This window comes from Chiloscyllium plagiosum, chromosome 19, assembly GCF_004010195.1.
Source record: "Chiloscyllium plagiosum isolate BGI_BamShark_2017 chromosome 19, ASM401019v2, whole genome shotgun sequence".
In the NCBI taxonomy this organism is placed as follows: domain Eukaryota; kingdom Metazoa; phylum Chordata; class Chondrichthyes; order Orectolobiformes; family Hemiscylliidae; genus Chiloscyllium; species Chiloscyllium plagiosum.
Window position 1 is genome coordinate 42,335,159 of NC_057728.1, and position 12,884 is coordinate 42,348,042.

General features: G+C 40.0%; 1 protein-coding gene across 4 annotated transcripts in view; it reads right to left on the reverse strand.

Moving 5' to 3' along the window:
- tbc1d30 (TBC1 domain family, member 30) overlaps positions 1 to 12,884 on the reverse strand; it is a 67,377-nt gene that overhangs the window by 30,270 nt on the left and 24,223 nt on the right. For all 4 annotated transcript variants that reach the window (XM_043709661.1, XM_043709659.1, XM_043709663.1 and 1 more), the window contains 2 exons: positions 9,102 to 9,167; positions 1,736 to 1,861 (listed from right to left, as the gene is read on the reverse strand). In XM_043709661.1, the coding sequence (XP_043565596.1) occupies positions 1,736 to 1,861; positions 9,102 to 9,167 (192 nt within the window). The remainder of the gene's footprint in view (positions 1 to 1,735; positions 1,862 to 9,101; positions 9,168 to 12,884) is intronic.

The window sequence follows — 12,884 nt, forward strand, 5'->3', positions numbered from 1 at the left end:
TTTAAACAAAAGCTTTGGGGTAACTGCTCCAGGTGCATTCTCCATAGATACACATTGGTCAATCAGCCATGACTTCTAACCAATCATCATCGTGCTTTTCATGTAGCATAATGTGTTGGTCCTTTTGCAATTTGCCATTCTTGCATTTCTCCTGATGAGTACAAGATAAGAAATTCAATAATATGTCTCTTTTTTCAGCACTACTGATGTCAGTATGTTCACTGGAACTCTGAATTTTAATCTTTACATAATACAAAAATATTCTAAATGCCAAACTAATACAAACAGATGACAGATGCTGTTATTTGTGTTGTCACTGGTATTTCTCAGCAGTAGCTACTACAACATACGTCATGGAAGGGCACAGTTGTTAGGTTACCCTCTCAATCTTTAAATGCTTTTGTTTGCAGTGACGGATGCTGGAGTTACAATAGTATTAACAGCTTATCATGAACACAATTACAGCAGCTACTGCATTTTGGCAGCTGAATAAATAACACTGAAAGATAGGCCAACAAGGTTAACTTTGAAACCAAAAAGCAATTGGTTGTGAAATGCTGTTGTCTTTATTCAAATGCACAGCAAATGAACTATTACACAATAATTGAGGCTTTTTTACGAGCAGAGATATGGCTTGTACATTTGATTGTGAGCCTACACACAGCAGGACATAAATCACACAATATTCTAATTCCCAATTTATGCTCGGACCTCATTAAATTGATTTCGGCATACAACCAGCATCTTTGGTATTTTTTGGCTAAACACCTACTTGAATTTGAGGTAGACATGATGTGTAAGTGATAGCGTTGGACTGGGTTGGACAAGATCAAAAATTTGAAAACATGCTTTTGAAGGAGCATTGCTCCGAAAGCTAGTGTTTTCAAATAAACCCCTTGGACTATAACCTGGTGTCGTGCGATTTTTGAATTGGAGGTCGACAGCAGAAGGAAACATGTTTGATACGATGCCATGAAATTTCATGGGGTCCAGCATCACTTGAGACGTTGAGGCATTTGAAACATTTCTGACACCACCTAACAGGAGCTTAGCTCCAAGGACTTTATTACATTACCAGAAGAAGTGCAATGATTCCAAGAGTAATTAAGGTAAGAATACAACTCCCTCATTACCTGCTCATACCTCAACCACCTACAGCCTTAGAACTCACATTATTCTTATTGCCCGCTTTCCTTCACACTTCATGGAAATCAGTAGGGTTATTTGGGAACTTAGAGAAAAGGGTTCTCTTGCTGCCTTCCTGTTTCAACCCTAGAGTTAGATTTATCAGGACCACTCAGTCCTGAGTAAATCTGCTTTGAAGGTTGTGAGCAATATTCATTTATGAAAGAGAACAAAGTGCATCTAAGTTATTTCATAATACGATTGAGGGTTTTCCAAAAACATGTCAAAACATTTCCCAGTTCCACACTGTCACTAGGGGTGAGAAATTAACAGGGATATTGCTAATAACCATTACAATATACACAGCCACCATTATAAATGTTCTCTGTTCAAACCAGACTTTTTTTTCGCAGAAAGGGTTTCGTAAACTCGAATTTAAAATAGGCAATGTGCCAAGTAAAATACCAAGACAAAACTTTTCAAAGATAGTACACTTCCAGTCCTCTTAGATGTATTCACTTGTAATTTACTACTGCACACATGCAGACACAGACAGTTCTACAGCACTAGTGGAGGGAAGCAAAAGAGTTCCAATTAGACCGGACATTACCTTCACTATTTGAATGCCCATAGAATCATCATCAGGGTTGCTCCTATCATTGAAAGCAAAACGCATGGTCTTCTCCCAGTCAATTGAGATACTGTGCAAGTACTGATCTGCTAGAGTCAGCCAAACCTGAAAGGGAATAGATAGGACAATAAATTACAGTCAGTTAAAACTGATAAAGTTTCAGCAGATGCACTAGAAACACTAGAATATAAACAACTGATCTTTTCATCAGAAAGATGAAGGAGATCACTTATTGTAATGTCCACCTTTGAGTTTTCACAAAAATTATGTTCAATAACCAGCAACATTTAAATAAATTTGATCTTAAACGTGCTTTTCTTAAGTGTGTTAAGTTTATTTTGTTCCTTACATTAAAATAACGGTGAGCTATGGAAATTGGATTTACTGTAAGTGTGGTGTGCCTCTCATTCTCGCTCCATAGAAACAGAATTAACGTATTGTGCCCAATGGCTTTTCCCATTCCTGGGTATACCCTGTCCCATCTTCAAAATAGACCCATCAGAGATGGTAACACAGTGGTATACTATCAGGAAGGAGTCGCCCTTGGGCTCCTCAACATTGAAGCTGGACTCCATGAAGTTTCATGGCATAAAGTCAAACATTGGCACAGAAATCTCCTGCTGAATACCACTCACCAGCCCATCTCAACTGATGAATCAGTACTCCTCCATTTTCAATATTGCTTGGAAGCCGCATTGAGGGTGCTAAGTGCACACAATGTACTCTGGGTCAGGGATCTTCAAAGTCTATCACAAATTGGCTTAGTAACACTACTACTGACCAAGCTGGTTGAGTACTGAATGATATAGTTGCTAGACTGGGTCCCCAGATGGCAATGATGGGGCCAATAAGAAGGAAACACCTATTTGACCTCATCCTCACTAATCTTACTGTCACAGATGAATGCATTCATGAGGGCATCAGAAAGAGTGAGCACCGTACAAGATCCATCTTCACATTGAGGATACCATCCATCAGGTTGTGTGGCTCTACCTCTTTGTCAAATGGGGTAGACATTGAAGTTTTAGAAACAAAAACTGGATGTTCAGAAGTGCTGTGGGCCATCTGCAGCAGACTTATACTCATCCAAAATTTGTAACCTCATAGCCTAGCATGTCTCCTACTCTGCCATTGCAAACAGACCAAGTTATCAACCCCTGGTTTACTGCAGGAAGACATGCCGGAGGTCGCACTTAAAAATAAGGTGTCAATGTGGTGAAACTAAAGCACAGGACTAGTTGCATGTGAAAAAGCAGAAGCAATATGCAATCAATGGAGCTAAGCTATCCACAACCAACGATCAGATCTTAGTGCTGCAGTCCTGCCACGTCCTGTCATGAATGATGGGGTCAATTAAACAACAGATAGGAGATGAAGGCTCCACAAATATGACCAATCTCAACAATGGGGGAGCCCAACACATCAGTATGAAAGACAAGGCTAAAGCAGTTGCAATGATCTTTTACCAAAAGTGCCAAAATGAATGATCTATCTCAGCTTCCTCCCAAACTTCTCAGCATCACAGAAGCCAATATTCAACCAACTAAATCACTCCATGTTCTACTACAAAGATTATGGGCCCTGACAAAGTTTCAGCAATAGTATGGAAAGCTCTGCAACTAGCCACATCCTTAGCCAAGCTGTTGCAGTATAACTACTATACTGGCAACTCTCCTACGATCCAGAAAATGTCCAAGTTTGTCCCGTGCCGGGAAAACATCTTGGTCAATTTCCATCCTAACTCCTGATCATCAGCAAAATGATGGAAGGGGCCATTAACAGTGTTATTAAGCTTGCAAAAAAAAACTTGCTTACCCACTCAGTTTGGACTCTGCCAGGGCCATTTAGTACCTGACCTTAACTTTGGTTTAAACCTTGACAAAACAGCTGAATGTGAGTTAAGAATCACTGACCTCGTTAACAAAGCAGCTTTGAACTGAATATGGCATCAGGTATTTTCTAGCTAAACCCGAGTCATTTGAAATCAAGGGAAAACCTATCTACTGGGTTCCCCATGGTAGGTTCATCCATAAAGTCAGGAAGTATGAGATACAGGGAAATTTGGCTATCTGGATTCAGAATTGGCTAGCTGACAGAAGGCAGAGAGTGGTTGTAGATGGAAAGTATTCTGCCTGGAGGATAGTGTTGAGTGGGGTCCTGCAGGGCTCTGTACCTGGGCCTCTGCTCTTTGTAGTTTTTATAAATGACTTGGATGAGGAGGTTAAGGGATGGGTTAGTAAATGTGCGGATGAAACAAAGGTTGGAGGTGTCGTCGATAGTATAGAGGGCTACTGCAGGCTGCAGCGTGGCATAGACAGAATGCAGAGCTGGGCTGAGAAATGGCAGATGGAGTTCAACCTGGATAAATGCGAAGTGATGCATTTTGGAAGGTTGAACTCGATGCTGAATATCGGATTAAAGACAGGATACTTGGTAGTGTGGAGAAACAGAGGGATCTGGGTGTGCAAGTACACAGATTCCTCAAAGTTGCCACCCAAGTGGATAGGATTACTAAGAAAGCATATGGTGTTTTGGCTTTCATCAACAGGGGGATAGAGTTTAAGAGCCGTGAGGTTTTGCTGCAGCTCTACAAGTCCCTGGTGAGGCCACACTTGGAATATTGTGTCCAGTTCTGGTCGCCCTACTATAGGAAAGATACAGAGGCTTTGGAGAGGTGCAAAGAAGGTTTGTCAGGATGCTGCCTGGACTGGAGGGCTTGCCTTATGAAGAAAGGTTGAATTGGCTTGGGCTTTTCTCTCTGGAGAGAAGGAGGAAGAGAGGAGACCTGATACAGGTGTACAAAATAATGAGAGGAATAGATAGAGTCAATAGCCAGAGACTTTTCCTCAGGGCAAGATTGACTGGTATGAGAAGTCATAGTTTGAAGATATTAGGAGGAAGGTATAAAGCCGCTTGCGATGTCAGACGTATGTTTTTTTTAACAGAGAGTTGTGAATGCATGGATTGCGTTACCAGCGGTGGTGATGGAAGCAGAGTCATTGGGGACATTTAAGTGACTTCTGGACATGCACATGGATAGCAGTGAGTTGAGGGGTGCATAGGTTGTTACTATATTTTACATTAGGATTAAATCTCGGCACATTGTGGGCCAAAGGGCCTGCTCTGTGCTGTACTTTTCTATGTTCTATGTTCTATGGATGGAGTTATAGCTAGCTCAAAAGGAAGATGGTTGGTGAAGGTTATCTCCACATAAGGATACCTCTGCTGGATTTCCTCATTATAATGACCTAGGCCCAACAATTTTTAGTTGCTTCATCAATGTCTTTTCCTCTATTACAAGGTCAAAAGTGAGGATGTTCGTGATGACCGCAAAATTTCAGTACAATTCTCAACTCCACAGGTACGAAAGCAGTCCATGCCTGTATGCAGTAGGACCTGGGCAACATCCAGACTGGGCTGGTAAATGGAAATTGACATCTATACCACAAGAGAGAATGTCTGCATCATCCCTTGCCATTCAATGGCATTACCATTACTGAATCTGCCACTATCAACTTCCTGAGGATTAACCAAGATATTGGTCAGAAACTGAACTGTAGCAGCTACATAAACACTGTGGTTACACAAGCAGTCAGAAGCTAGGAATCCTGTTTTGAATAACTCACCTATTGTCTCTCCAATGCTTGTTCACTATCTACAAGGCACAAGTCAGGATTGTGATGGAATACTCTCCATTTGTTTTGGCACGTGCAGCTTCAATGATACTCAAATGATTTGACGATGTCCAGGACAAAGAAGCCGCTTGATTGGCACCCAATTTACCACCTACAACATTCACTCTCTTTACCACCAATGCACAGCAGCAGCAAGTGTCTCACCAAGTGTCTTTCGACAGCGTGTTCTAAATCCACAACCTCCACCACCTAGAAGGGCAAGGCAGCAGATACATAGGAATACCACCAGCTGCAATATCACCACCACCTTCTCCATAGAGGAATTAAAAATGGGTGATAATGTTGGCCTAGCCTGAGATGCCCAAATCACATGAATGAATAAAAATAAAGTTATGACCTCTACAAGACACATATCTTTGTGTCATCAGCAAAGTTACAGCACATTCACTCTTCTCATCTAAGTCATTGTAAATTGTAAAAAACTAAGGCCCCTGCACAGACTCCTGCAGGATGTCATACATCACATGCTGTCAATCAGGAAAACACAGATTTATGGATACTCTTGTTTTTTGCCAGCTAGCCAACCTACTATCTATGCTAATTTATGATCCCACACACTACAGCTTTTACTTTCTGCAATAGCCTTTTCTGTGACATCTTGTTAAAAGGCTTCTGGAAGTCTAACTACAGTACAACTACACATTCTCCTTCACCAATAGTACACATTACTCCTTCAAGAACTCCAATAAATTGGTTGAACATGACTTTTCTTTGAGAAAACAATGCTGTCTCTTCACAATCACTTTGGGTATTTTAAGTTCCCACCAAAACCCCCTTCATAATTGACTCTAACGCCTTCCTATGTAGACCTGAGCCTAACTGGCCTCTAGTTTATTGTTTTCTGTTTTCCTCTCTTCTTGGTATTTTTGCTACTCTCCACACTAATGGAACTTTTTCCAGATTCTAACAAATAGTAACTTTCTTTAAGACCCCAGGGTGAAGTCGTTTAAGATTTCTTAGCTCACAGCTCCATCAGTTTGCTCAGTCCCACTTCTGTAGCATTATAATTTCACCAAGTGCGTCTCTTCCTTTCACCTTTGATTAACAGGTATTACTGAAATGTTTTTGCATTCAGTATAGTAGGAATAAAAGAATAATATTATTAAATCAATTCACCAATTCTTATTATGTATTATTAACTCCACATTCTTACTCTCTAGGTGGCCAATGCTCATTTTATGGAATCTTTTCCTTTTTAAATTATCTGTAGAAACTCTTGCTATCCATTTTTACATTCCTACCTTACTTCTGTCCAATCATCTGTCTTGTACTCATCTGATCTAATCATCTTTTGTGCGTGAGTATATGGTATTTTTCTTAGGTGTGATGTTTTCTTTAATTCCTTTAGTTAAACATAGACGGTAGATTGTCTTTCTCACAGGAATATACCTAATCTGAGTATTCTAAAATATCCTCTTAAATGCCTGCCACTGCCTCTATTAATGTATCCACTAGTCCAGTACCTCAGTTCACTTCAGGTACCTCAGCTGTCATGCCTACATGGTTGGCCTTACTTAAGTTTAACATACCAGTTTTAGAGTCACGCTTGTCCCTTTCAAAATGAATGCAAGATGGAATCATATTTTGGTTACTGCTCCTTAGGGATATCTTTATTGAGGCCACTAATGTATTCTGTCATATTACACAATAACATGGATTTGAAATTCACCAAGGCAGAGGGTGAATTTGAATTATTTAGCATCTGGAAAGAGAAAAATGTAGCCTAATGGTGACCTTGATTATTGCAATGATATGCCTATTGTAAAGCTTAATTGAGTCAGTAATGTCCCTTTGAGAAGGAAATCTGCTGTCCCACACGTGACTCCAAAGCAATGGGATTGATTCTTAACTACCCTCTAGGCATTTCGAGGTAGGCAATGAATGCTGGCCGAGCCAGTGATGCTGACATCTCAGGAGCACATTTTTGAAAATCACCTTATCCCTGGCTAGTTCCAGAACGTGGTGATCTAAGAAACTCTGTCAAAAAATTTATGAACTCCTCATCCAGGTTTCTACTGTCAATGCAATTTTTTTGTGTTTATATAATGTTAAAATGACTCATGACTATTCCCATTCCATTATGACAAGCACCTATTATTTATTTTTGTAACTTCTTCCTGGCATTGTAGTTACTGACAGGGAACCTGTAGACCATCCCTATTAGTGAATTATTTCCCTTACTATTCCTCATTTTCTCCCACACTATTTCTACTCCCCGATCTCCTGAGTCAAGGTCATCTCCAACTATTGCACCAAAGCCATTCTTGAATAACACTGCTACCACTCCACCTTATCCAGCTTCCTATTCTTCCTCAATGTCAAATACCCCTCAATATTCAGGACTCAATCTTTGTCATCATGCACCTATAGCTCCATGATGGCTATCAGAGAATATTTATTTCACAGTGCACTATCAATTCATTTACATTGTCGTGTGCACAATCAATTCATTTACATCGTCATGAATGCTATGCCCATTTAGAATGCCTTTAGTTTGTTGTTTTGTTATATTCATTCTATCTAGTTTTGTTGGTGTATCCTTAGATTTATTCTTTTCAACAGCACAGGAATGGCAGTTGGGAAATAGGAAATGGGTCTCATAAAGGAAGCATTTTTGATGAAAGTATACTGGACATCATCATCATGACTTCAGGATAGTGCTAGGAGAAGTATCATCTGGTGTAAAACTGGTTTCCATTTTAGTGTTTGAGCTAAATTAAAACAGCATAAACTAACTCTGTTGTTCACCAATCCTTTGCTTAATGTATAAACATGTCATACTATTGCTACTCGAAGAATTTTTTTAAAAATCTATTTTCAGAACTGTAAGCCATTGCTTTGAATTGACACTTTTTTTTGTTGCTCTGAGAGTTTTTCACACTTAGTGACATGTTGTTTCTACATTGTTGCATATTTGATGAAGTAATGTCCTTAAAGTGTAAACCACATTTGACTGTAATGATCCTGAATTTGGCAATACAAAATAAATTAGATTAGATTAGATTAGATTAGATTAGATTAGATTAGATTACTTACAGTGTGGAAACAGGCCCTTCGGCCCAACAAGTCCACACCGCCCCGCCGAAGCGCAACCCACCCATACCCCTACATTTACCCCTTACCTAACACTACGGGCAATTTAGCATGGCCAATTCACCTGACCTGCACATCTTTGGACGAAATACTTAATAAAATCAAAATTTAAAAAGAATATGCCAATTTTTAAATTGTTTGTCCAGTTTAATCAGCATATGGTATAAACAGAGTAAAAGAAAGGCTGCAGGAGTCTTTCATATGCCACTCAGCACTGAGAACTCATTTATAATTGTATTATTCATCATTTATGAATTCTAAAATAAATCATTGAATAGCACCTCTATAATAGTCATCTTTGCAAGTTACAAGAAAATCTTTCAAATTTACGGAATATATGTAGTAGACTATTGATCATTATAATTCTATCTAAACCCTAGATAACTGGGAGGAGGGGTAATCATTGGATTTTTAATCGTCCCAATTAGTCATTTAAGTAAATCTTTTGTAATATGCAGCCTTGAGAATTAATCTGACTGCGTACAAATAATTTGTTATTAACAAAGACAGATGAAAAAGGCACATAGACACAACCTCTAGAATCGATAAGCACTTACTCTTTTCCTCCAATCCTTTGGAATTCCCGTGGGTAACCTAGCAACTGCTTTCAGAGCATCATACCACTGAAATCAAATAATACAAATGAATTAGTTCTGCAAAACAGTTTCAGGGAAATTTTACATTATAATTTATGACAGAAATGTTGTACTAATTTTGTTGTGAGGTAAAACCAAATGATTTTACAAATTTTTACCTCTGTGGGTGCAAATATCCCCTCACTGGAAGTGATGAGGGAGGCAGTGAGAAGAGAAAATAATTGGTAAGTTAGTGCAGGAGAGATAGTCACTCCCCTCTAGCTGACACAGCAATTAAATGCTGGCCGAGAAGAGCCATGGGTGAACCTCTCAATTTAGTGCAAACTAAAGACTTTAAGTGGTCAAATAATGGTCGCTTAAGGGCCTTAATCTGCCACTGTCCTGATTATCTGGCTTTCCCAGCAGGTTAGACTGGGAAACATGACAAGCTGTCAATTGGGTTGGTGGCGGGGGTGGGGTCGGGGGTGAGGGAGAGGGGTTGATGGGTCACTTCTACTTGCTCAATTCTAGATTCAATCGATGGTAAGGATCAGGGGACAAAAGTTGGCTGCTATCACTCCTGTCCTTGAGCCTGATCTCCATTATAATCCTCTCCAGTGTCTGCCCCCCACTCTGAGAGACCTAAAATAAAAAGAAATTACCTGTCACTACTTAAGACCATGGCAATCCAGTGACAATCTCCCTCCGATTAGCCAGCAGCTCTGACAGTGCAAGATGTCAGAATCAAGGCTCATCATTTGCCAAGAAATGTCCTTGTCAACTCTTATTGGCTGATTGGTACTTCATTCAGCAAACTTTCTGGCTGGTGGAGACAGGGTATCAGTCACCCTGAAAATACTCTCTCCCATACAGTATGAGGTGCACCAAGTTTCAGCCTGTGGTTTTGATATTCTTCACTAGCATAAATGTTTACTATCATGCCACCCTACAGTGTTTGTTGAAGTTGTGATTTGTCAGATATAAGTCTTGCTGAGCTACTTACAAACAACTTGACCATGCTAGATATAATCTGGTCTACTGAATACTCCCCTGTGCACTTTTCCATCTGGAGATAACTTGGCAGTCCATTGACTTTAGCTAATTTTCACCTTCCTAGTCGATGGTAACTGTAGCAATTTCACTGCTCTCCTGGGAGTAGAGCAGCTAACTCAAAATAGACTATTCCACGTTTCTGGTTTCTTGCTCAATGGCTCATGGGTGGCACTTAAACATAATAAGGATTGGGCAATATTTTATTGAAGAACAGCAAAACTCAAGTATTGTTAAAAGACAGCAGTATTTCCATTTCATTCAGAATTATTTTGATTGTCTCAGAACAGGTGGCGAGCAGAAGCTCTTTTGATAACCATTTGGAATTTAAAACTTGTGAAACATAAAATGCTCTGTTGCATGGTTGAGCTGCACTTTATGAGGTGCTTAAGTCTCTGACTACTTCCCCATCACCAGCTGCAGTAGTTTGTCAAGCTGAAGAAAGGTTGTTAATTGACTGGCAGCAGGAATTCTGACCTTCAGGGACAGAAAAGCCAACCTTAGTGAACTGCCAAGTGCTACTGGGTCAGTGGACATTGCTTGTTGTGCACTAAAGATTAAACTGCCACATTGCTTAAGGGGAAGGTTGGTTCCCAGGTACCTGCTGTCCTTGCCTCAGTAGGTGGGGAAGATCAGAGGTTTGGAATGTGCTGCCAAAAGAAGACACAGTTAGTAGCTGCAGCACATCCATTAGGGATTCAGCTAGTGAATAACCTGCTACTGCAATACAATGAACGTGAGGAGCCAAACCATTTATATAACTGCCCCAGTTTGAGCTTCTAATGAATGCAATTGAACACAAGGGAAGTCACCTGATTGGGCATAGTGTATAATCCCTCATGAAACAACCAAATTTATGTTGTGTTTGAGCAGAGAACCAGTTTTTTTTAAAAAGTAGCCAACGTTTGAGATATAAGGTACTAAGATAATAAAGACAAAAGATTCCATGGTTTTTGAATCAAGGAAGTAAACGTTACTAAATGCCATTAAAATAACAAACAAACTACAAAATATGTACTTAATTCATACCTCAACATCCAGAATGAACATAAGGTAGATACTGGTCATGGACAAACTGTAGTCAAAAACCCCAAAGAGCGTGTCTAGTAGCAAGTGTGAAGACAGTGCCCACAGCTTTCTCAGCAACCCATGGTCAGCCACACTACTCCCAGGTGCTGCCAGATCTGCTAAGTTTCTCCAGCAATTTTAGTTTGTTTCAAATCTCCAGTGTCTCAGCTCTTGTATTGGTTTGGTTTTACTCTGACTGCTTTAAAAACTGACTGCACTGTGACCCTTGACTGTTTTGGATGATGTGTGGAAATGCTTGAAACAAGCTGCACTCCCCTTCCTATGCATGAACAGATATAGTAACCATTGGATTATAATATTTCCTGAACTCTCCAGTACAATTCTCCAGCTAACTTCCTCTCCACTGCAGCCAGCTCAGAACATAAAGGAACAATGAAAAATGAATTTCATCATAATGATCATCATCTAGCATTTATATGGCATGAATGTTACTTGGCACATGTGGAAACATAGAAACACAGAGAATAGAAGCCGGATTAGGCCAATCAGCCCATTGAACCTGCTCTGCCAATCAATATTTTCGTGGTTGATTCTTAGTCATAATAACAACTCCCTCTCTCTCCCCTCCCCATACCTTTCGACACCCTTAGCTTCTCAAAATTTAACTATTCTTTTCTCAAATATAATTCTATTAGTTTCTCTCCACAGCTTCCAGTGGTGTCGAATCCTTCTGGTTTATCACTTTCTCACTGAAGAAAGTTCTCTTCACCTTAGAACAAAATGACCTACAGTGGATGTAGATTTGCTCGCTGAGCTGGAAGGTTCATTTTCAGACGTTTCATCACCATACTAGGTAAATCTTCAGTGAGCGGCCGGATGAAGCACTGGTGGTGTAGCCTGCTTTCTATTTACCTGTATATGTTTGGGTTTCCTTGGGTTGGTGATTTCATTTCCTGTGGTGACGTTATTTTCTGCAGTGATATCATTTCCAGTTCTTTTTCTCAGGGCGTGGTAAATGGGATCCAAGTCAATGTGTTTGTTGATACAGTTCCGGTTGGAATGCCGTGCTTCTAGGAATTCTCATTTGGCTTGTCCTAGGATGGATGTGTTGTCCCAGTCGAAGTGGTGTCCTTCCTCATCTGTATGTAAGGATACTACTAAGGGTAGGTCATGTCTTTTTGTGGCTATTTGATGTTCATGTAGTCTGGTGGCTAGTTTTCTGCCTGTTTGTCCAATGTAGTGTTTATTACAGTTCTTGTAAATGACATTAGTTTTTCTTGTTGTCTGTATTAGGTCTTTCAAGTTCATTAGCTGCTGTTTTCGAGTGTTGGTGCATTTGTGGGCTACCATGATGCCAAGGGGTCTGAGTAGTCTGGCAGTCATTTCGGGGATGTCTTTGATGTAGGGGAGAGTGGCTGGGGTTTCTGGAAGTGTTTTGTCTGCTTGTTTGTGTTTGTTGCTGAGAAATCAGTGGACTGTGTTCATTGGGGATGTGTTCCTTTCGAATATATTGTCTAGGTGATTTTCCTCTGCTCTGCATTAGTTCCTCTGTGCTGCAGTGTGTGGTGGCTCATTGAAATAATGTTCTAATACAGCTTCATTTGTGGATGTTGGGATAATATCTTGTGTAGTTCAATATTTTGTCCGTATGTGTTGTTTTCCTGTAGACGCTGGTTTGAAGTTCCC